General features: G+C 46.4%; 7 protein-coding genes across 7 annotated transcripts; 4 read left to right on the plus strand and 3 right to left on the minus strand.

The window, feature by feature from the left end:
* Window positions 1-1,870: 1,870 nt before the first annotated feature.
* On the plus strand, window positions 1,871-3,949 carry F5147DRAFT_754832 (cytochrome P450; the record flags this gene model as incomplete). The annotated part of the gene is made up of 11 exons (XM_041440305.1): window positions 1,871-1,903; window positions 1,924-1,988; window positions 2,035-2,160; window positions 2,263-2,341; window positions 2,390-2,490; window positions 2,559-2,659; window positions 2,713-2,799; window positions 2,860-2,941; window positions 2,998-3,120; window positions 3,179-3,376; window positions 3,910-3,949. The coding sequence occupies 11 exons, from the start codon at window positions 1,871-1,873 to the stop codon at window positions 3,947-3,949; spliced, it is 1,035 nt and encodes a 344-aa protein (XP_041288726.1).
* Window positions 3,950-4,609: 660 nt separating this feature from the next.
* On the minus strand, window positions 4,610-5,506 carry F5147DRAFT_583310 (uncharacterized protein; the record flags this gene model as incomplete). Its single annotated transcript, XM_041431711.1, has 1 exon — window positions 4,610-5,506. The coding sequence occupies one exon, from the start codon at window positions 5,504-5,506 to the stop codon at window positions 4,610-4,612; it is 897 nt and encodes a 298-aa protein (XP_041288727.1).
* Window positions 5,507-9,828: 4,322 nt separating this feature from the next.
* F5147DRAFT_777834 (uncharacterized protein) lies at window positions 9,829-10,415 on the plus strand (the record flags this gene model as incomplete). The annotated part of the gene is made up of 3 exons (XM_041442035.1): window positions 9,829-9,925; window positions 9,976-10,041; window positions 10,105-10,415. The coding sequence occupies 3 exons, from the start codon at window positions 9,829-9,831 to the stop codon at window positions 10,413-10,415; spliced, it is 474 nt and encodes a 157-aa protein (XP_041288728.1).
* Window positions 10,416-14,141: 3,726 nt separating this feature from the next.
* F5147DRAFT_656209 (uncharacterized protein) lies at window positions 14,142-16,202 on the minus strand (the record flags this gene model as incomplete). Its single annotated transcript, XM_041434081.1, has 7 exons — window positions 14,142-14,454; window positions 14,555-14,605; window positions 14,673-14,761; window positions 14,847-15,242; window positions 15,442-15,575; window positions 15,626-15,814; window positions 16,145-16,202. 7 exons carry the CDS (start codon window positions 16,200-16,202, stop codon window positions 14,142-14,144), a joined length of 1,230 nt encoding a protein of 409 aa, XP_041288729.1.
* Window positions 16,203-18,554: 2,352 nt separating this feature from the next.
* Window positions 18,555-19,175, minus strand: F5147DRAFT_656210 (uncharacterized protein; the record flags this gene model as incomplete). The annotated part of the gene is made up of 5 exons (XM_041434082.1): window positions 18,555-18,581; window positions 18,638-18,715; window positions 18,790-18,874; window positions 18,927-19,016; window positions 19,138-19,175. 5 exons carry the CDS (start codon window positions 19,173-19,175, stop codon window positions 18,555-18,557), a joined length of 318 nt encoding a protein of 105 aa, XP_041288730.1.
* A 441-nt stretch (window positions 19,176-19,616) lies between these two features.
* F5147DRAFT_816243 (uncharacterized protein) lies at window positions 19,617-20,735 on the plus strand (the record flags this gene model as incomplete). Its single annotated transcript, XM_041443562.1, has 7 exons — window positions 19,617-19,727; window positions 19,780-19,880; window positions 19,960-20,131; window positions 20,210-20,227; window positions 20,280-20,289; window positions 20,351-20,393; window positions 20,459-20,735. 7 exons carry the CDS (start codon window positions 19,617-19,619, stop codon window positions 20,733-20,735), a joined length of 732 nt encoding a protein of 243 aa, XP_041288731.1.
* A 1,751-nt stretch (window positions 20,736-22,486) lies between these two features.
* On the plus strand, window positions 22,487-23,623 carry F5147DRAFT_656212 (uncharacterized protein; the record flags this gene model as incomplete). Its single annotated transcript, XM_041434083.1, has 6 exons — window positions 22,487-22,514; window positions 22,607-22,718; window positions 23,070-23,139; window positions 23,176-23,210; window positions 23,283-23,382; window positions 23,444-23,623. 6 exons carry the CDS (start codon window positions 22,487-22,489, stop codon window positions 23,621-23,623), a joined length of 525 nt encoding a protein of 174 aa, XP_041288732.1.
* Between the last annotated feature and the right edge of the window lie 629 nt (window positions 23,624-24,252).

A 24,252-nucleotide genomic window follows, 5' to 3' on the forward strand; every position in this document is an offset into this window, starting at 1 on the left:
TCATGGAGTCGTCGTGCTGACATTGTGCAGTCTTCATGGAGTGCAAGGGCACTGCTGACCTGAAGAAAGCGTATGCGCTGTTTTCATCGGTAGACCGTGCTTTTCCGGAAGTTCAAGGCTTATGTCCAGGCGGGTGTCTCATCATCTCTTTCCCCAAACCTGCGCTGATATATTCATGCTCTAGAAAACAGTTCAAGATCTCGTGAAAATCATCGGGCGCTAGCGAAGAGATTGTTGCTGGAACGCAGTGCATCTGATGATTTTGAGAAGGCCATGCTCAAGAAACTCAAAGAGAGTATGTGATAGGGTACTTTTTGTTTTTGAAGTCGCATGCTGATCATTGGTGGGCAGAATATGATCCAGAGTTTGGAATGGGAGATCATATGTTTAACGACCTTGCGCTTTCACAAGATATCATGCGGGAGTATCACGCTCGTATCAGGGATGACAGCTCCGCAAAGCAACTCTCTGTCATGGTTTTGCAACGCAGCGTCTGGCCGTTCCTTGCACGAACAAAACACGTGGACTTGCCTTCTTCAGTGAGCGGTACGGTTTCCGGTGTCCGCGTGGGCTCATGACAATGACTAAATGCAAGCAGATCTGAATCATTACACAACTTTTTACAAGATCAAATACCAAGGGCATAAGCTCGATTGGGATCACTCGCTTGGGACAGCTACGGTAAAGGCGCGGTTTGCGGCTGGTCCTAAAGACCTCACAGTCAGCTTATACCAAGATGTCGTGCTGCTTCTCTTGAACAAGGAGACAGATCGGTATAGATACATCCTAGAAGAGACGCGTATGTGCAATTATCGTTTTTCACGATTGTTATGAGATACTGATGTGAGTTCCAAAATAGACGACGGGGAGCTGAAGAGGACGTTGCAGAGTCTGGCATGGGCGAACAAGAAGGTGTTGAAGAAGCGTCCAGTAGGGAAGGACGTGAACGATCACGCCGTCTTTTACTTTAATCCGGAGTTCACCGATCCGTGGGCGAAGGTGCACATCAACTCTATTTAGGCGAAGGAGACGCTAGGTTTCTCTTCTTGCGATGAAGCGCATCTACACCTCTTATTCGGTTGGTTGTCTTGTAGGCCGAGGAAAACCAACGGACTCAATCGCACATCGAGGGAGACCGGAAGCACTATTTGGATGCAGCGATTGTGCGGATTATGAAAGCGAAGGAGCTTTCACATGAGCAATTGAAGAATGAGACGATTGATGCTGTGAAGAGTCACTTTGTGCCGGACGTGAGCATTATTAAGCAATGGATTGACGGGCTTGTCGAGCAGGAGCATCTGACACGGATGAGGAGGACCGCAATTTGTAATATTTACGTAGTGTAGGGACGTATGATGTGTACTGACGACGTGATATAGGTGCATCGTTTGTTGACCACCATGGCTCAACGTTCAACGTTCAACGCTCATGTCTGTCTTTTGAGGGTCATTTAACATCTGCGAGTCACAAGGAAAAACACTTTCCTTTGTTGACAGCGTAGCTCGACATCATACACCAGTGGTTTTCACGGCTGTCACTACCTTCCTTTTTGGATGACGATGAGATGGAACTATTGGCCGAAACGGTATTCAAATATTTCTGGGCGCTATCATATCATGCAATTGGTCCACTGAGACAGGTCTAAATCAGCGGACGGATTCGACCGGACCATCAGCGTTGTCCAACATGGTCCTCAGCAATTCGGATATTTTTCGATGGAGGTTCTCTAGGTAGCAGTAAACTATTTGCAGACCAGCGAGAAAATGATGGCTTACTACTGGGGCGTCATCAGGTGAGTATCAAGCAATTCATCGTTTAGCCAGGCACGAAGTGAGTCTCGTCATAGGCTTCATAGGCTGCGGGAGATACCATGGATAAAGAGGGAGCAAATCTTGCCGACCGCGTTCTATTGCAGCGCAAGAGACATTATCTGATGGGTTGAAAATGGTCCTTGCGGGCAGTGGTGAGAGATTGCGTCTGCTGCGCAGGTACACATCTTGTTTCTACAAGGCGATCAGACTGAATGTAAAGCAGGGTCTTGCATGCAGGCTTGCAACCCAAGGTTGCGGAGACCTATGAGCCCATCCAGACCAGTCACGCGAAGAATCTGGTTCTGGATATCTTAAATGATCTAAAGAACCACCAAGGTCATGCCATGCGGTACGAACACTAGCTCTTGTGCATTTTGGTCAAGCTATGAAGCCGGGAGCATACCTTGTGGATACGTATCCAATCCTGCGTTTCATCCCAGGCTACCTGAAGGCTGAGTCAGTTGAAGGCATGGCACCAAGATGATCTGGCTCTTTTTAACGGGCAGTCGGATGCGGTGCGAAGACACATGGTTCGTGATTTTTTGTAATGTCAAATGTCCTCGCTCACCAGTGTGAAGCGTGAAGGGACTGCGAGGCCATCATTTGCAAGGTTCATTTTAGAGCACCAGAAACAATATCAGTTCGAAGACAAGGAACTGGGATATATTGCAGGAGGAATGTTTGGGGCTGGTTCTGATACGGCAAGTCCCTACATTGCATTGCTTCTCAAATTGACAACTGTTATAGACTATCCGCAATTACAATTATGATAATGGCTACTACCACTCACACGGATGAACAGGCTCACCTACAAGAGAAACTTGATGAAGTCGTGAGGCGTATGCGGCGTAGGTTATTCCTTTTCTTTACTTATCTGCTGACTGAAATAGTTCCTGATTAGTGCCGACATTTAATGATCAGAAAATGTTGCCACAGGTTACTGCGTTCATGCTTGAGAGTTTCAGGTGGAGACCTGTCAACCTTGGAGGTACATCTTGTTATTTGAGTGGTAATGATGCGGTAAATAAACGATAACCCTGCACTACAGGCTTTGGGCATCGTGCGACTAAGGACATAATTTGGAGAGACCACCTCATTCCGGCAGGTGCGACTGTTATTGTGAATCATTGGTCAGTAGGCAATCATTTTCGTCCTCTCATCTTTATGTTTGACGCTCGTGTTTCAGGGCTATCGCAAACGATCCTGAGGTCTTCCCAGAACCGCACAAGTTTAACCCTCAGCGTTGGATTGACGATGCAGGTCTTGTGCGCGATGATCTCAGGTTTTTCGCTTTTGGTTTTGGCCGCCGGTGAGTAGCATCGTTCGTCACTCAACCCGTTCTCCTACCTTGCTTGAAAATATAAGAGTCTGTCCCGGTCAGCACGTCAGGAATCGGTCCCTCTTTATCACCTTACCACGGCTCTTATTCTCTGGGCTTTTCGCCTTTCTGAGAATCCTGCAGCGAAGATTGATACGCTTGCTTTCTCGGATACTGCAAACATATATGCTGCTCCGTTCGAGATATGTGTGCAGAAGAGGATCAATGAGAATGTCATCAGGAAACTGTGCGCACCGGGGGAGTAAAGGCGTTTATCTAGGAACCAATTTCATAGAGTACCTGTATTCTGTTGCCCTCAGCGCTGCATGCATCACGTGATATTATGTAAGTTCTGTTGGTCCTTCTGTTACCGTGTCCTTTTGTTTGACTTGCTATATTTAGGGGGTATTCTGTTGCCCCTTCTGTTGCCCTCAAGTCAAGCCGCTGTATGCATCACGTGATGTGTCGTAAACTCTGTTGCCGGAAGCTTTGTCATGGCAAGGCTCGGTTGATGATGGTTGCACGCGCTCAACCAGCTTGCTGTGTGCCACCACTGCTTATATTTGTATGCTTAGACTCTTCACAATTCCACTGCCTTGTATTTTGGATTCAAATATCTATAACTCTCACTTACTCATGTCAAACTTAGCATCTAGCACTGAAGGCGCCGAGGACCAGCGCATCCGTGCCGACGAGCAGCTTACCCCAGAACAGACCCTAGCACCCCCGGAGGATTCGGAGTAAGTAACCTATTCCTGATATCTGTCACCCGTATAACAGGAAGATAGGGAGAGGGAAATTGATGGACCTTCAGCGGTGAAGCCACCATCATGGATGTCAGTAGGCTCTGATGCTTCTGTGTAACTCACGAGAACTGTAGCTCGAAAACCCGGCCATCAGAACATTACGAACAGGAAAGTGCTTCGTGCTTCGTAAGTCCCTATCAATAGCCATGATAAACTCATAAATTGTCTCAGCCAGGCAGAAGAGGTTGTAGCGGAGGAGCAGCCGACTCAATTAGGCAAGCGATCGCAGCTGACGACACTCTATATGCAGAGCACATGTCATCGAGAAAGTGCTGGATGTTCTCCAGAACTCGACGATTGAATCGATGAGTGGCGAGGACAATTGGTATCGTTTCTGGGACAAGTCGCAGCGGAACACGACCACAATTTCTCCACCAACACACGAACGACATGGAGAGTATCTTGCTCTTTGTAAGTTTCGCATGCTTATCTTTGATACGTTCTGAGACTGATGTTTGCTCAGTCTGATCTCTTCTCCACTGTTAGCTCGTCTTCATTGTCGCCATGGAGTCCAATCTCAGTCCCGACCCCAGGACACTACGAATGCCCTTCTCGCGCAGATTGGATTCGGCAACTTCACTGCTGCGGGCGCAAGATAGGTTCTGTGCTCAATACTCAGGCTAGTAATACAATATGTGGCTTCGTTGTAGACACAGGCATTCATTCGGAATAAATCAAGACTGAATGACCCATTTCAGTGACTGAAAAAGACTTGGAAATAAATGGATCCTTACCTCGAAACTAGATATGATCGAATCCATGCTTTCTCTATCAAGCACCACAGGAATGGGCAAAACAGTACCCGAAGAATCTTTAACGTTCTGTCCCTTTACCCATTTCAAGTTGGATGTTCGTTCTTTTGCCAATGCTTGAAATGAGGTTCGATCTGTCTTGGTGAATGTCGTACAGTATCGCTTCACTTTGCAAAGCAGATGCTCAGCGAATATCGGTGAAAACTGTAGAACATTCTTGTCTTCACCAGCAAGCGAGGCATCGAGATGGCGATAGAAATGAAGGAAGGCTGCATTCGTCCAATTGCTCCCTCGTCCGTCGATGTTATATCCAAGAAGTAGAAGACCTTGGAAACTTCCCATACCACGATGTTTGTCGATAAATGCAGCTGTTGCCTCTGTTGTGGGCTGTTTTGCTAGTCCAAATATGACAGTGTTGTTTAGAAATTGCAGAGCTGATAATCCATGAATGAAACCTGGGAGTTGCTGCTTGGATAACCAATCCCTGACATCATCAGCTTCCAGTCGATCTTCTTCTGACCAGTGGGCAGGGTCAGTGTTTGCCCTATTTCCAAGCAATGCTAACCAGCTGGATTGAACTGATTTGTCAAATAGGGCAGAAAATTTCTCCTTTGGGGTGAGAGGCTCTTTTGAATGGCTTGTGCATGGGCGGATATCAAAGACAGGAGAGGGAGTTCCCCATATACGGATGTTGCAACATTTGTACTCCTGAGAGTGCTCAACCCTCTCATACAGTGCAACACAAGCATCCAGGGAGTCAAAGCAAAGGGTGTGCTTCTCCACAAACTTCCGAGTTATGAAACCATGTCCGCATGACATGTAGGCTAGAAGGCTGGAAATTCCATTGGCTGTTGTTAGAGATTTGGGAGTAAATGTTTTCTGGAGAAGTCGACTGTAGTGGTTTCCAAATGGGCCATACCGAATGATATTGTAGTGATCTTCATCATGATCCACAGATTTGACACGACCATGTGTAGGCCGGAAACCATCCATAATCCGCTTGACAGTTGAATCACCCTGTGAATTATTTCGACATACGTTCAGGGCTTCACGTATCATAAGAGCTGGCATGGAGAGGGATGCTGATGGTGAAATTATGGCATCGGTGGAAAGGGGAGTAAGATCTTGTTGCTTTGAGTTTTTGGCCCGGGTGTGGTGAGATTTCAGCAATGATGATTTACGAGAAAATGTGGAAGTCTTTGAAGACTGCAGCATATATTTCCACACACCATCAGCTAAGGTGGCTGCAGCACCTATGGCTGAGGGGGAAACATAATTTTGGAGCCATATATCCAATGAAAGAAGAGCTGATGGTGGATCTTTGGTAATGGTGATTCCAATTTCGTTCGGTTTATTTTTGGTGTCAAAGATGCGATGAGAATGGCCCACAAGGTCCCACCAGCGACTAGATGCAAGGACACCATCATCAAAATTGAAAGCACGAACTACAGATGAGATGACTGCAGCACGGCATATGAAGCGTGCCTGAATGGAAGCTTTGTCGAAATTCTTGATAGTCTTGTCATTGAATCTCTTGTCAGCTTCAACGAGATCCTTGAAGAAAATGCTTTCATAGATTAGATCTACAAAGCATCTCTTGCTTGCGGTCTTTATGGACTCCTCTGTGTCCTTCAGAAGACGAGGGTCAACTGCTGGCAGCAGGATATCTTGGTTACTGCTTGATGGTGAAGACTCATGGAGTCCAAACAGATCAATAGGGATGTGCCTAGCATTGGAGGCAGTGATACAACTTGAAGTGACCCCCTTCCCAGTCCCAGTACTGGATGCAGCATTCCGCCTTTGTTTTGCTGATTTGGTTTTGGCAGCCCGCTTTGTTGCCTGCTTTTCAGCTAGAGTGGCCTCAACAAATTGGACAATTGCATCCATGATCTTGAAAAAAATAGGACTGATGGAGTATAGTTCAGTCTTGCTAGCAAAATATTCTTCAGCAAGACAGCCACCAAGCTGGGGACCAATAGTGGTGAACCAGTTATAGATGATGAGGATGCAGCGACCAGCCTGCCAAGTATGAAAGCGAGATGATATGATGTTTTCCTCCCGTTGCTTCAAAAGCCAAGGGAGGTGCCTAGCAGCCCCCTCTACCTGGTGAATGAGTGCTCCAGCATGTTTATCCTGCCAGACATCTGAGCTTGAGAAGGAAGAATGGGTACTGGCATCCATTGCTGCCTGGGCACTAGCCATGTCCAACGAAGAACTGATATTAGCACCTTCACCATCAATGGGCATAAGGGCATTTGATATGGACTCCTTCACTTCGTTTATTTCAGCCTTCAGGAGCTGAGGGTTCAAGAGCCCAGAAAGTGCTGCAAACTGTGAAGATGTCATATCAAGCTCTAGCATATTGCATTGCTGGCTGCAGCCTTCCTCCTGAAATTCCTGCAGCAGCTCCTGACAATCTCTGAAAATTTAATTAGCCTAAACCAGAATAACACAGTCATTAACCTACTGCAGGTCTGAAACTGATAAATAATGATCATACTCTTCTTCAAAACCCTTCCATCGCACTCGATAGAGTTCCCGGCCATCCTAAGTGCACATTAAGACTTCAATTCTATGAAATGAAATATACACACCTCAAGCTCCACCATGCCAGTGATCTTTTCAACTTCATAGCTGACATTAGCATCTTCAAGAGTACCATTCTTGTCAGGGTTGACATCCATATCTTCAGGATCATGAGCATCCTCTCTATCCTCATTCTCCAAGTCATCATCCTCACTCTCAATGACTCTATCCTGGGTCCTGCACTGTCGCTTAGCCATGGTAGAAGCTTCTGGTGGGCCAATATGCTGTCTCTTCTTTGGAATAGTGGGCTTTGATTGTCGCTTTTTGACATTGTGATGTGAAGCCACACCGACCTTCATCGACTGGGACTGCAGTTGACATTTTGCCATAGGAATGATTTGTTCATCAACCACATCCATCAATAACTGCACACGGCGGCGTTGAGACAGAACTTGTTCCTGACTTTGAATAGGATTGAATGGATACTTGCATATAACCTTCTCTCCTTTCTCATTGGTATAGTTGAGTTGGGAAAGCCATAGTGACTGGTCCATGGGAAGTACACGTAGCTTCAGGGAAGCATTCCACTGGGCCATTGCAAACTCCAGCATAAGCCGTGGACGATAGGCTGCTCCCAGCACTACTTGACCCTGTTCCAGATACTTATTTGCCTTTTCATCCTGTGCATCAAATTTGTTGCCTTGGTTTCCAAATGTGAGAGGACCATGTACGCCAAGACCAGAGGACCTTCTTGTTGCATTCCGTGAGGCATATAAGACAAAGCCAACTCGAGATACACCACCAGTGGAATGGCAGATAGCAGTTACTGCTTCATCAAGCTTGTGAAGTTCCTCTGGGGCCAGTCCTGACCCTACTGTATTAGGGTTCTCCTTCGGGGCAAAGCCAGAATGAATGTCATTTCCACGGAATGACAGAATTATGATCACAACATCCAATTCTCGGCAATATAACCCATGCCTGCCAAGGCAGAATGCACCTGGATCACTACCTTTAAATGTTCTCAGTACAGTAATAATGTAAATGATGCTTTGAATACACACCAGGAGGTACTCGTAGTAACAGAATGAATAATGTTGGAAACATGGGATCATCCTTCACATCCACATGCCATGACCCCTGAACACTTCCAATAGCAGATTGCAATATCCCACCAGACTGAATTGACGATACATTCATCTGGCAGGAAACAGGACCGCACTCCAACGATGCAAAGGAGAAGACATTGTTGTCTCTCATGAGAAACTCCAGGCACTCCCACTCCTCCCGTGAAATACATAGTGGCATGACAAGACGCCAGATCTGGTGGAGTAACAACAGCACCTCACTAATTTGTACACCTGCCTCTCTTGTTGCAGCCTGTACAGCAGGCCTTAGCCTTCCTTGACCATCACCCTCCTGAATAGTTGAAGCCAGGTTATATGACCCATCAACTCCAGAAGCATCCTTGTTTGACCTGTCATTGACCCGCATCCCAGGCAGACAATATATTGGGGTGATGGCATTTAACTCATCAGAGCCTTCCCGCCCAAATGTCTGTAGCCATAAGCTTCCCAAGAGGTGGTAAATTTGGCTGTGTTCTTCATACTGTGCAAGTGATTCCAACGTATGTAGGCAAGCTATAGTGATTGATTTTGTTGGATTGTTGTCCACCTGGTGGACAAATGGAATGCCCGGAATCAACTGAGTCTGGCCAGGGATGGGCGGAGTGATTGCCTTGTCCTCATTGAACTCTAGCTGAATGGTCTCAGGAGGAGCTGTGATCTTTCGCATTGCATCCTTGTGATCAGGACACAGAGATGGGTCATAATTTGTGACATATCTATATCCACGTCTCCACCTCCAGTCTGGCTGGTCATTGACTGTAAAAATTTGTGCTTGGGGATACGTCCATCCTGAAGGTGGTGTGGCTGGTGGGTTTGGCTGAAGAACAGTTTTGCTGGGTATACCCTGCATTGACCGGCCAATTTCCCAATGATTATGAGCCAAGGGGGTGGAAGCAGGATTAACACCGCAGGTTGGAAATCCAAACATGTAGTTAGGAAGTTCATCATCTGACATCCCCTGTAAATCAATATTGGAGACACTAGGATGTGATTTTGTCAGATACTGACATACAGGAGGAAATCATTAATACTCACCATGTAAGAGAGTTATGCTTGACAGCTGGTGATAGTGCCATGATTCAATGTAGTTGCCAGTGAATGTACGAAAAATGTATAACTTGAGTTATAGGGGGTTTGTCAGAGGAGGTAGTAGACGGCCAGCATCATATGGGTCACGTGATATGATGTAATGTAGCCCGTTTGGACCCCCAGCTTTCAAAAGCTGGGGGTCCAAACGGGCTACATCATTACATCATATCACATGACCCATACAGCAACAGAACCGGCAACAGAAGGGACAACAGAAGGGGCAACAGAATTTTTGAACAGCCCAGCTTCACTTGTGTGATGAGTCATTGCCACCATGGTCTCTGAATTTCTGTTCTATTTACTGACAGTGATGACATGTTTGATATCTCCTTCTTGTCCATTTCAGACGCTGATATCTAACGCATGCTGCGCATTGACAGTAAGATTATCTCGTGAATTCTCATGGTCATTCCTCATCTGAATCAACACTGCAGGGGTCCTATGCTCAGTGTTCAAACGAGTCTTCAGGTGTTTCCAGCAGCTCAAGATGTCACCCATGGTGAGCCATATTTTCTTACGTCTCCTTGTATTTTGACCGTTTCTTATCAGGCGTGTTGCTGGGGATGCTTGGTACCCTCAGACCAAGTTGGGCCCGATTTTCCGAAGCACTGGCAGGTGAAGACTTGAAGTTACTCTCTATTCTTACATAGGATACCTAGTGCTCATCTCACTCCCCAGGCCCTGTGCGCACTAGTACCCCCAAAGCATTCGCACGACGGTCTCTTCGACTATCACTAGTATCCACCGTGCTTTGCAAAGGGCTGTCTTCCTTACTTCCGCACTTTTCAACAAAGATTAGGGACTCAGAGGCACAACCGCTCGACCAGGATCTGAATGTTTTTGTGGAGGAGAAATCTACCCTTACCCTCCACCTCCGGGACATACCCACTAGCGATCTCGAAGCACCTGCTATCAAGTGGCTGCTTGAGACATCCACGTATCTCGAAGTAGTTCTCGCTCCTGCCAAAATTATTCCGCAGGCCGAATAGCCATGGATCTTGACATTTCAGACATGCTGCATCAGCTGTCTGATATTTTTACGAGTTGCGTCGATGTTCAGGGGAACATCATACAATCGTTGGAGGAGAAGACCTCGACATGTACAACAGCTCTAACTCATGTATACTATGGACGTGTTCTTCAGGCACATCCTGACTGGCGATTTTATTACCCGCGAGAGAGGAGATGTTGACGTATTTTGGGAGATTTTCCGTCGAGGCACCTGTACAACCCACCGCACGGTTCTTCACACGACTATAAATCTTTGTTGTCCAGATAATGTTCCGCAGGCTCCTCTTTTGTCAGGCTTATGGGCATGACTCTGATTGATTTGGCAGAATCTTCAGATGGCAAAAATTTGGGCTGCTGGGATTCATATCGTGTGAGGGGTATAGTCCATGCTATGTGAGTTCTGCCACATAAATTACTGATTTGAAGTGTCTCTGAATCTGTCTCTTCACAGCCTCTAGTCTTTGCAAATGATAAATCGGAAATACAATTTCTCCACTTAAGCTATTTGCGTGTCGCCAGTTAAGAATAATTGTTTCATTCTGTGACCTGGCATCCACTGCTTCATTTCCACCGGCCGTGTTTGCCTTGGATGTGGCACGGCTGTTGCATTATGACCTTCTCTAAAGACTGATCTTTGTACTCAGTTTGCACTTATGGCTACTACATTGATTGAATTGAGACTGAAGGCGGCCCGAGTCATGTCACTGATGCGGCCTTTGAAGGCTTACACGACACCGGCACGGTGAAGCTTGATGCAGAACAATACGGGTGGATGGGACGCACACGACATGGGCCAGACTTGATGCGCAATTAATGGTGGTATGTGTCACAGCATCCGGATAGTTAACGCTCGCTGAACCACCGTCAGTGCGATGAAAGACGAGTACAGAAGGAAGCGTACTGCAAGGTGTTATATCCACTTTGGACAGACTCGGCAAATGATCAAGAAGAGCTTTAAATGATTGTTTCGTGAGGTTCAGACAACACATTTGAAATTTGAGCAGGCATTGGCAATTCTCTTCGTCAATGCTCGCTTGAATCCCCGGTCTCTCATACTATGTTGCGCATCGATGAGGTTGAGAAATATAACGCATGCTCCATGACCTTGGGCTTCGATTTCCGACCAGAAAATAACACATCTGCCACGGATTACGAATCACGATTGGCGTCTCGTTGTCTCCATCACACCAGAAAGAGAGAGAGATTCACGAGCTAGCCTTTGATGCCAAGGTTAGATAAACAGATTCGAGATTGTCTGCGAAGTATAATCATCAACAACAATGATCGCTCGTTTTGACAGCCTCTCGAACTCAAGCTTAGTGGACCGCGAGCAAGACTAGGGACGGTCGATCATTGTCAGAGAAGTTCAAAACATCCGCATTGCTGCAGTGGTATGAAAATTTGTCCAAAACAACTGTACTGATTGAATCCGAACTAGGTGTTGCACCATCAACCATGATGCTGCCAAAGCGAAAGCAGAAACACGGCTCACTGCACTGTTGCGACGTGCTGCTTGGGCTGCCAGCTCAATTTTCAACCTACTGGCAGTACATACCCTCCATCTAAGGTGCGCAGGTGAGTCAATCCTGGTTACACAGCGACCTGATCAGACTTACCTTAGTTCATAATTACCAGGTGCTAAGCGCTAAGCTCTAAAGCTGGATCCTGAGTATATTCAAACTTTATCGTGTGAACACTCTACGAGTGCCACAGTAGGTAAAACTTCCACTCTAAAGCGTGCAGGTGAGTCACGTGGTTGCAACGTTGAGTCCTCGCATGGTGAGCTAAGGCTGGTTATACTCACGCTATCATCTTCACAAACCAAGTCACTGCAGCAATCTGCGGTCTTACATGCACTAACAGACATAGATGCTGTCAAAGCGACCACGACAGGAAGGAGACCATTCTTGCCTAGTAGTACGTGGTCAATATCCCTAGTATGTGTCGTGGCCGCCTGCCCACAACTCCCTTCAAAGTTTTATTCTCCATCCTACAATCACGATGATATCAAGTTGAACTATGGCATACACCGACAACTCTGTACTCCCTCGGAAACAAGTAAGTGGCTGGTCGGCCACTACTATCAGGGTGCAACGTTCTTCGGAGTTCCTCTTCCTCATCAACCGTGTCCGTGTCCCTTGCGCCTCATCCAACACTCGCTCGATGAAGAGAATCACTCCCGGACTCCCCACGATGCTGTTCAATGGAAAGTACGCAGGCAGTAATATTAATACTGTTTATCTTCATCTTTTTTTTCACTTTCATCATAACGTATGACCTTGGGTTTTGACTAAATAACACGTCCGTCACAAATCACAATCAGCAACGAAGCGGCGTCTCATTGACTCCATCACACACAGAGATTCATGAGCTAGCCTTGGAGGCCAACGTTAGATGGACAGATTCAAAATTGTCTCTCCAGTGTATTTCATCTTCATACGACCTCCCAATGTTAATCATCAATAGCAATGATCGCTCGTTTCAACAGCTTCTCGAATTTGAGCTTAGTAGACTATGAGCATGACTAGGCACAGTCGGTCATTTCCAGATGAATTCAAACATCCACGTTGCTCGAGCAGCGCAATTGTTTCTTTCTGAGAACAGCTGTACTTATTGGCTCCAGACTAAGGTATTGCACTATAAAGCAGAAATATGGCTCACTGCGACGTGCCACTTTGGCTGCCGGCTCAAGTTTCAACCGGCTAGGCTGGTGCCATGCAGATCAACACTCCATCCTAAGGCGCAGGTGAGTCATGTGCTTGAATCCTGGTTGCCCAGCAACCTGCTCATACTCACGCTACTACCATCTTCACAAGCCATGTGTCATAACAGCGATCTCCACTTGTCGTGCGATGCCATTCGCTACATGCACTGGCAGACATAGATGCTGTCAAAGCAACAACTACGGCGAGGCTGGAGAAACACATTTTCTGTGCGAGATAATATGGAATCTTCTGAGGGGGTCTCGGATGATATCTGTGAGAATGAGGGAATGCTATAGGACGACGGCCAGCTTTTATATCCTGCATATACTCATAAGCACGATTCTGATCGATTTGGCAGAATCATTGTTGCTGCAGAAATTTCAGCAGGACCTGCAGTGCGTTCAATTGATTATGACAGTTATATCGTGACCTGCCGTTACTGGGACCTTATCGTGTCATTAGGGATATAGTTTATGATATGTGAGTTCTGCCGCATGAATTACTATTTGAACTGAATCCGTCTCTTCGCAGGTTTTCGAGTTGAATCAAGACGACCAGAGTACCAGACAGCTCACTCATAACAAACTACCTGGTTCTCGTTTTTGATCATCGGAGATACAATCAATATTCACGCATCTCAACAGACAAGTATGAAATATGCGTACACAGAATAAACGCGCAACTGGAGGGCATGCGGCGCATAGAGTACATCAATGACCAGTACTGCGAGCTTGGTACAACGTGGGGATCTTCAAAACCTTGAAAGTCTTGTCATCCAAATTGACAGGTTCTGAACATTGAATACGGCGTCACACATTAGCCGTGGATGCTGCCGCCTCTCCCATCATGAGTTGATGAGTGACCTGTTTCTTGCTCCCGTCTACCAAAAGAGCACGACGAGTTCATGCTTCCTCGTACTGTTCAAATTAGACAAACTGTAGTACGAAGATCATCTGAAGACTCCGCACCTTGCATCTATTTCAGGAGGGACAAGGTACTCTATGATGGCCGGACGCAGGTGCTCGAGTCAAAATTTTCGACAGAAGTCTTGTCACCTAATTTGACGGCCTCTATGCACTGTAGCAGATAGCGTCGCATGTCAGGAGCTGGGTGCACCACCTTCTCTCTCGCCAAAATGTTGACGAGTGAGCTTTTGTTTGCTCCAGTCTGCCAAAAGAGCACCATCATAGTTCCGCACGCCTCAGAAGTCTCGTCATCCGAGGCGACAATCTCTGAACATTGCAGCATACAGCATTCTATATTAGGAGCTGTGGGAGCTACCCCACCTCCCACTACGAGGTTGGCGCGTGAACTATTGCTTTCCGTTATCTTCCCGGGAGTACGACATCATATTGTTCCTACTCGTCAATGTTGGCAAAATATGACACAAAGAACATCTGAAGAATACACACTCATTATCGATGTCGGAAGTGATGGGGTACTCCATGATTCCAATGTGGGTCCTTGAGTCGAATGGTTTCAATTGTCTCGAAGATCTTGTCATCCAGGTTGACAGTCTCCGAACATTACGGTATACGGCGCTGCATGTCGGGGGCTGTAGGCGCTACCTCATCTCCCGCCATGAGGCTGATGTGCGAACCAACGCTTGCGTCTGTCTCCTCAGCAAGTACGATATTTTTATCATCGTCACTGTTCATGGATGTTGGAAAGATACAGTGCAAGAAGCATTTCATGACTACACACCTTGCACCCATTTTCGGGAGGGATAGAGTGCTCTTTGATTTCCAGATGCGAGTCCTTGAGCCAAATGGTTTCAAATGCCTTGAAAATCTCGTCATGCAGGTCAACAATTGCTGTATACTGTAATGTACAGAGTCGCAAGTCAGGAGTTGTCGACGCTATCTCCTCTGCCACGGGGTGGTGAACGAGTGAACCAGCGCTTGGCGCCGTCTCCTCAGCGAGTACGATATCTTTATGCTTTTTCCTGCTTATCGACATTAGTAAAATATGGGCACGAGGGGTTTTCCCACATCGGCCGACATCAAACAGTGGAGTTTGAACCCTTTGCGACAGGCGACACTGTTCGATAAGTTGCAAGACGGCGTAGTATGATTGTGTTCGGCACCACTTGAGCATCCCCTGCATATCTGTCAATAGTCGCTGTGGTGACACATGCGTGACCAGCAAAGGTCATCCCGAAGTCTGAGATGGATTGCTCGTTATCCCTCCACCATTCTTCCAATTCTGGTCTTTTGTCTTCTGAACTTGTGGCGACAAGAACGATTGGAACTCTCTCCTTCACTTCAGAGTGGATTTAATTGTAGTTGTGGCAGAGCACCTTCGTCACTCTCACACCCCGTACAGAGTACATGAGATGAATGTCGGTTTGCTTCATAAAATCTCGAAGGAGCTTCTTCAGAATCCTCGCAGCATCCTTGTCAGGGACTGTTCCTTCGGGGCCCTCACCGAGACCTGTAATCCGGTCCAGCAACAAACAGCAAAAAGAGGCGAACTGCACTGACCGACTGTATCGAAAAGTTTTACTTTCAACTTTAGGGTTTCGTTCTGAATTAGGACATCGTGCACATTGGATTCAGTTATACATCCTGTAGCGTCGCAGGATGTCAGCCCCGTTGGCGTCCCAGCGACCAAATTGACCAAGGAGCTTTTACCAGCGCCCGTTTCTCCAAAAATGCCAATGTTGCATGTTTCTGTATGATGCGAAGCTGCGCTCTGACTTGGAGTGTGTAACTGACTTCAGGTTAACTTTTTTTTGAGAAAGGGTAAAACACCACTCACAACTAGGTAGTCCTCTACTGGGAAACGACGACATCGCAAAGATGATTTGACTGTGGACAAAATTCAGCGGCGCAAGGAGGATCTTGACTTGCGGCGTGTTCGGCGTTTTTCATGTACCAGTATTATCCCCCAGTTTGTTAGAACACACTTTAGAGTATCAATCACCTGGCTGGCGTTGGATCCTCAGTGAGCTGCTGGGCTTTTGGAACGTTGGTCAGATGGACCGCTATGGCTGGGTCTACCTTCCACGCTGTTCGGACTATGCCATGCTAAGTCGACTATTGAAAATTTGAAATACATGAATCGCCATTCGCAGTGCTGTCAAAGTGCTTACTTCAAGCATATTGCGCTTGAACAAGCAGGACACGCAGGGATCAATTGACCACCTACAAAAGAATGTGCTTGGATCATTCGACAACAGCTAAGTCTGAGCATACGTATTTATTGCGAGTCTGGTATTGAGCACAGCCGGTCAGGATAATCACACGGAAGCCAAGAGGATTCGTCAGAGACCAAGAGAGAGAGCATCTGTGTGGAGGTAAATTGTCAATACGACTGGAGTAGAGATAGATATCGCATACCAGTAATGATGGCAAGTAGCACTTCACTAAGACGTATCTCTCTGGGGTCCTGGGGGTGTTTCAGGCAATTGGGCAGTTCATGAAACAATACGCACAAGGCCACGCATTTAGATGATCAGAGCACCATAGACATACTGGGCCTTTGGGTGCCTGAAAATGTGAGATTAAGTCCATACAGGTGTTATAAGACACAAAGAACTTACGACCATTATATGCAGGCGAGAGCCTTCGGAAGGGCGATTAAACTGGATCAGAGAAAGAATTAGCTTAGAAAAGAAAGAGCCGGAAACGGTTGGGAGGAGAAGATATTTTCTCAGGAGGAAGATCAAAAAGGAAAACTTCCCAGGCTCAAATTGACATCAATATCATCCCTTTCCCGTTTCTGGCCTTTTGAACCCAATCAATTTGATGGTGAGAATCGAGATTGCTCGCAAGTATACTTACCAGGTGAGTTTTCTCACTAAGTCCCGTCGATACTTAATCTGTGTGATCTGCTGCAGCCGCTGAGCCATTCCAGCAGCTTGATGTCCAGGCCAGTGTAGGGGGCAGGGGTCAGTTTCGCCGGTTGCAACCGGTAGTCGTTCACTCGTATGTCGAGTCTTCGAGTCCCAAATTTCAATTCCATCTTCGTTGAATTCTTCTGCGGTAAGCATTGTTGCGTTGGGTTATTAGCTCACTGTTCACGTGCCGGTGCTGCATCTCTATCATGGATTCAGACCTTCGACTAGTTCGCTGCTCTTTACATCCCACACTCTTACTGTACTGTCCAAGCCCCCACTCACCACTTGCCCACAATTTGGACTCCAGCACACCGAGTCCACCAATTTCGCGTGCCCTCGTCATTCGGTGAAAACCTTCCTGGACCGGTCTCGACGTCACACAATTTCACAGTTCCATCATCGCTTTGACTGGCAATAGTCTTACCATTTGGAGACAAGTCCTTACTCCTGCATCAAATGAACATGTGATAATGCGCTGTTCCCTAGGCAAGTGCGCAATGCCTCGTACCCGCTTAGCATGGCCTCTTGTTGTCTTATGGGGTTTCACTACTGACGTTTTTTTCGTCTTAGCAGTGGCGGAAGGTATGGTCTGTGCTCGGGGGTCTCAACAAAACGATTCGTGGGTAATATGCACGGGAGCAGCGCGTTGAGCTCTTGCTTGACTTAGAGCGGGTTGTCGTTGACTTGCAGGCACCAAGATCGTTGGTAAGTCAACAATTAATTCTATTTCATCCGATTCATGTCAGTAGAAGCGTGTAATGGATTCCTACGCGCAATACAATTTCAGGATGATGCATAGAGCAGTAGCTCGCTACTTGCCGTCGAATGTTTGAAGCAGATCTCGACGAGGATCCTCAATATACCTATCAGACAGCGGTCCTCTTATAATAACTGCCATGAATCTCACTTGCAGCAAGTCCTGCTCATACACAGATATGCTCCGCCAATCCATGAGAGGAAGGAAACACTGTCAACTAAGACAGCTGGCACTTGGTTTGGAGTTCAGGGAGTTGCGCGAGCGTTTGTTCATAAGGTGTCTTCCTTGTGTTATCCTGTTATCTTAGCTTCACAGTGCTGTGCAGACGAAGTGCCACACTCAAGTGCTCAAGCATGGGGCACGACACTGGCGCATTAATGTGCATCTTTCACCAACATTTGACAGAGTGCCTTACTTTATTTCCCGAGTCATCTTTTCATTTCGAAGTCGATGAGCCTTCCTGTCCATCAGAGACAATGAATTAGCTATATATACTGTGATCCGCTAATACAAAGCTACTGGTCCATTAAGTCATACTGAGCTCCTCCAAGCGAGACTGTCCTCACCAACTGGCGTGCAAATCGACTTGTCACTTTACAGACAAATTAAAATATGAGGCGTCGATGATTGTCATTATTGATAACAAAAAAGCGCTGAAATACAACAGAAGGAGGATATCAATATGAATGTGATCGACCATGTTCTAAAACCATCAGTGACCGTCGTCGTTGGACGGAGACGCACAGCAAAGGAACAGCACAACACGAGCCCACCATTTCGAGTTGTTGACGCGTTTTGCTTTGTCGCTAGCTCGTTACGGCCGCCGAGTAACATACAGTGCCTGCAGATAAAACTCAAGAAACCAGCTATTGATAACACATCCCTCAAACGACATACCTTCTTGTCATCTAGTGTAGGGGCGTCGACAACAGGAGGACTGCGACGAGAGGAGGTACCAGGTCCCAGTGGATGTTGCTGAGGTTCGTTTGGTTCATCGGTGTTTGGCCGGGAACGGTGGAAGAGTGAGGGAAGGAGAGCGAGGAGCGCACGTGGACGTGATACCCAGGATGTTGCAAAAGCACTGCGGCGGCGACGTAGAGAGGAATCAGGATGGAGACGGCGGGGATTGGAAGACTGAAAATATGAATATCAGAGCAAGTAGTGCAGGTGAATTGTGGTAACGCACAGGACCGGTGACCGTCTTGCACGTTTTCGAAAAAGCCTGGTGTACTTGACATGGGGCTGGACGGATGGGCGGACGTCGCGTAGCATTAGCCTGGAATGCTGATATCAGGATGAAGGTCAAGGTCAGAAAAAGACATGGCGTACACCTGATAGCTTGTGCGTGTGGGACATTAGCGTGTTTCATATCTGAAAAGTTACAAGATGATACATACCTTGTTTTTGAGTTCAGAATTTTGTGCCTGATAGTCATTGGGAATGAGATAGCGGGTGAGAATCAAGTTGGCACTCACATCAGGTATGGACAGAAGGTCTTCTAGGCCAGCTGTTTTGAGGGTGTCTTGGATGTCCCATATGTACACGTTTCTATCGTTCCAACCTGCAGTGGATAGCAGTGTTCCATCACAGAATCGATACAATTTTCGTGTTGAAGAGGTGGCCCGATTTGGAGGTTTGTGTCAATATTCCAGAGAGGCGCTGTTGTATCCCATGATGCACTCGCAAGGAGGCGGTCGTTGGGAAATAAAATGATGGAGTAGACAAGACGTGTGTGACCCTCCAGCACAGCGATCTGCTGCCATGTGGCAGTGTCGAGTGTCCCAATCGACACCCCCCCCCCCCCCCCCCCCCGGCGTTAAGCTTCTTTTCATCCCATGTCCAGGTTAAGGACCAAACTGGTTGATTGAGTTCGATCATGGACAGCAGCTTGCCCGTCTTTGTGTCCCAGATGCATTTGCCGTATTCAAGTCAGCTTCAAATACCGCCGGAACCGCCATACTTGGCGCGGGTATTTTTGCCAAGGAAGGTGTGCAGATTAACACGAGGCTTATAACTTGATAACACTTCAACTTCAATAGCACACCTTCCTGCACCGCAAACGCTTGGCCCTCTCGCACCAAAGCTTAGAGCTGTTTACTCGCGATCAGAGAAGACTGCGTGAATTTGCTGCCCAAGCAACGTTAACCCTCCTCAATACTACCCTTGATTGTCTACTATGACGGAAACCCATCTTTCAATCTTGATACACTTCTCGCTAGACCTGACATTTCATCCGTTATCGTCATTCTCCCAATCACTCAACGAACAAACATCATCTTGAAAGCACTCGCTGCTGGAAAGATAGGTGAAGTCACCTTCAGTCCTCATACCGTCAACTTCATGAATAAGGAATCAAAATGGTTCAAGACCCCGTGGCGAACTGTTCCGGACGTGAGAGAATGTCAATATCCTCGTTCTGATGTATGGTCTGACAAGTTCTGGCTCGCGCCTTTGCTTCTATCGGATTAGTATCAAGGAGGCTTCCTGGTAAGATTCGTGTTGTGCCCACCTCAACAAGCTGATACGTGGATGAGCATAGCTTGATGATAGTGTGGTTAGTTTCAAATACTTGCAGAAACCCGCAACTGACTTGCTTTCACTCTGCCGCAGCTCTTCATGTCATACTCCCAATTGCTATGACATACCTCTCCAGGTTTGCATCGCTTAACAAGGATTGGCTTGCGCCCCATGATACCATTAACACAATCATGCGGACAGTTCGCATAGCATTTACGAGCTCAGTTTCGCTGCACCCAGCCCATCTCGTTCCGATGCAGGTCGAGGTCTTGCCGCCATCACCGGTACAGATGGCTGGCTCCAGGTTCAGCAGACCATGGCTTGTGACCTCATCCACAACGTCGAGAATGGGTTCAAGTCGGGCACCCGCGATGCAAATGGGGTACTTGGACCCAAAAAGGAGGAAGTTATTGATGAGCCTATGAGAGGCGTAGAATTGGAGCAGGTGAGCTTCTTTGCGGCCATAGATGAAAACTGAAGGGTGTTGCGGTTATTGAGGCGGCCTTGACTGGTGGTGGTGAACTCATAGAAATTCATCAGCCAGTCCTAGACTGTCATATGGCACGGAAAAGTTGCGGAAGTATATGATGTACAAAGCAATCGGCATGTAATCATGGGATCTGTTATCGATGTTCCTTTGCGCCATACACATATATGTGTTTTGATGTCTACTGTGTCTCTTGTAGGTAGTTTTGGATACCGTATGTTTATTATATGTCACTAATGATCAGAATGCATGATGGTACGGAGAGATTTTCGGGAATTCTGAGCTGCGTCACAAGTCGACAATGGCGCCGAGGCACCTGATGTAAAAGGTAAAGCGAGATAGGCAAGATTGGTTCGTACTTTGCAAGTTTTTGCCATATTGTAGTGAGACGAGTAGTGGGATGCATATAAGTGCAGGCATTATTGAATAATTAACCCTACTGATGGCGACCAGGTCAAAACCACCTATGGTGCAAATTGAGTGATGGAGATCTTCAAACACCATTTGTACACCTCAGGGATTATGACGATAGCTCACAACTCCACAATTAAACCAGGTGATCCGACTTCCTGTGCAAAACTCGAAAAACGAATGGTTCGATATGCCGGAAAAGAGTATCGAAAACAGAGGCAACAGAGCGATTACAAAACGCGGAATGTCCAACAGTGAGAAGACAGATGACTTATCGACCAGAAGGTCGTAAGGGCTGACCGGGAGGAAGAACAAAAATTGTAGGAAGCCGGAGATTGAGATCGGATCGGTAAACAGTGAACACCCTGTATATTACACCTGCCGATACACCAGCCTTGCATGTTCTCGACAATCGTGGAAATTCATGTCTGATGTGTGGCACGGCGATTATGCAGTGGCGCAAGGTGGTTCCCTTGCAGTGTGGTAAAAACCTGTCCAGGACAAAGCATGCAGATTCTTTTTCGATTTCATCCACAAACCAGATATATAAATACAAATTCATGTGTGATGCGTGGCACGGCGATCATGCAGTGGCACAAGGTGGTTCCCTTGCAGTGTGGTAAAAACCTGTCCAGGACAAAGCATGCAGATTCTTTTTCGATTTCACTGGAGACCAATTGACTAATTGAACTAATATCTATCCCCATCAACTAAGCCTCTCCGCCTTGAGCTGAGCCGCTATACCTCCTTGAAACTTCCTGTGTCAGATCATGCTGTTAATTATAAGGTTTTCAGCACAAATATTTGTGGATGTTGAGAAGCTGATTCCACAAGATCAGATTGACATCTAACAGCCCTTATGGCTTCTCAAACCCAATTGAGGATATTGATGATTCAGATCTCAAATCTAGGAAATTTCATCAAACCAATTGCAATTGGCTAGCACTTACCTAGATCGAAGCACACACGACTAGGCTAGATAAATGATTATGCAGATTATGCGAGGTGACTCATGATCAATTTGCTATATGGATATATGTGCATGTCTCTTGAACAGTATAGCCACAATATTGTAAACATCTTCATTGCACTCAGGACAACATCCTGACTTTGATTGCTACATGTGCTGTAGGCTATTCCCATCAACTCTTACATGTGTCCAAAATTTTCAGTGGTGGTGAAATTTTGAGGCCTTGTTGTCATTAGCTTCTCATCCTTCTAACCGTACTGTTCACATGCCCGATCAACGGGCATGGTTCACATGCCCATTCACATGCCCGTTGATCGGCCTCTCACTTCAGGCACAGAAATGATTTGGATAATTGCCCTCAATGTCATGCTGGAGTAATGCGGTCACTGGTAGGCATTAGCACGGGTATACCCACGGGTATCAAGAGCTCAACCCGTACCCATGCCCGCCATGGGTTACCCGTACCTGTGCTAATGCCTAGCTGTCAGGCACCTCCTTGTTGATGAAGTGCATACTACTAAGTTTTCTATGCTTGTTCCCCTGTCTTGCACTGTGATGGTGCTGGAAATTATCCTTGAACACTCTAGCTCAGTGTACGTTTAGCTGGAGCATGCCCTAGCATATGACATACTTGCTCGCCAATCATGGAAATTGTGATAATGTTCTGGAATCTGTTAGTATGAGGTAGAGCTAGCAATGAGATGGTTTATGCTCAATGATATCAATACACATTTCACATTTTATGACTGTCGTAAGCCTGGAGCTCAAGTGATTTTTGACAATATGATGTGTCAATTGCAAATAATAGCAAGCGAATTGCAAGTTTGGACCCCCATGTAATAGGCAACAGAACAGGCAACAGAACAGGCAACAGAACAGGCAACAGAACAGGCAACAGAACAGACAACAGAATTTACTTGATTATGTGATATGATGTAATGTAGCTCGTTTGAACCCCCAGCTTTCAAAAGCTGGGGGTTCAAACGAGCTACATTACATCATGTCACAAAGTTGGTCTGAACCAAAAATGCACCAAACACATCTAGACAGATATACCGTCATCACTTTGCTGTCAATGCTCTCAGGTATGCCAATAAATTGAATTATAGGCATCACACCTGCAATACTAACAACAACTCACTTGTATCTAATTACAGTGTCCTCTCTGTTTCTGGTTTACAAGTAACCGAGTTCATCAAGAAGCTACTAGCATGTAGTGTGCAGGGAAAGCAGACATTGGATGTCTTACATGCTCAGGTGCGACACAGCTTCAAGTGTTTGGCAGTGCATAATGTCAGAATGCAGTTTGTGGTTATAGGAACATGTCTTGTATGACACCTTCCTGTATCTCCCTGATACCATTACTTTCATTCACTGGGCCAACATATCTCACCCTACTTCATCCCAGGCACCTACATTTATGATATTTCTCAAGCATTATGTCCTTTGCTTGAAGGTTCACATATGGGATATGTCAGAGGAGCGGGAACCACAGTGACTCAACAAGGTCTGTTACAGCGCTTACTCCTTTCTTTAGTTTTATTTATTCAGTTATCCTGTTAGGACGTGAAGTGCGCTGGTGTTCCCTAATCCCCTTGCTCTTGCCTCAGGCATCATCAGGCTGTACAGCACTGGGGAGATAATCTCTTAGGGATGCTTCATCAGGAGACTTGGATGCAGACACAGGGGAGGGTGCCAGACAAATTTCAATGAAATCGTCTATCATATTCTGCCCTATCCTGATTAAAATTATGTCACTCATTTGGTCTTGTGTTATTACTCTCTACATCAACAGATTCCTCTCGCATCATATGTGCTCCTAGCTGGGTTATATCTACTGAATGTTCATCAGTAACCTCATTTATATACAGTGCTTTGGTGACAATGTCTTAGTAACCCTACTGGAGGTCTTTAGTCAAATGATAGCGCTGAAAATTGGAGTAGAGGCTACCAATGGTGGTGCCATGTCACAAGTGATAGTCACAGTGTGGGAAGTGAGAAGAGGTTGGTGCGATCAGTGGACACAGCAGTGAAGCGAAGAGCCTCAACTGGTACCCAAAAGGCGACTATCTAGTATCTGTGGGGTCAGGGTCATTTGATATTGATACTGTATTCTAAATGATGTCG

The sequence above is a fragment of the Suillus discolor genome (assembly GCF_016758755.1).
Source record: "Suillus discolor strain FC423 chromosome Unknown F5147scaffold_63, whole genome shotgun sequence".
Classification (NCBI taxonomy): Eukaryota; Fungi; Basidiomycota; class Agaricomycetes; order Boletales; family Suillaceae; genus Suillus; species Suillus discolor.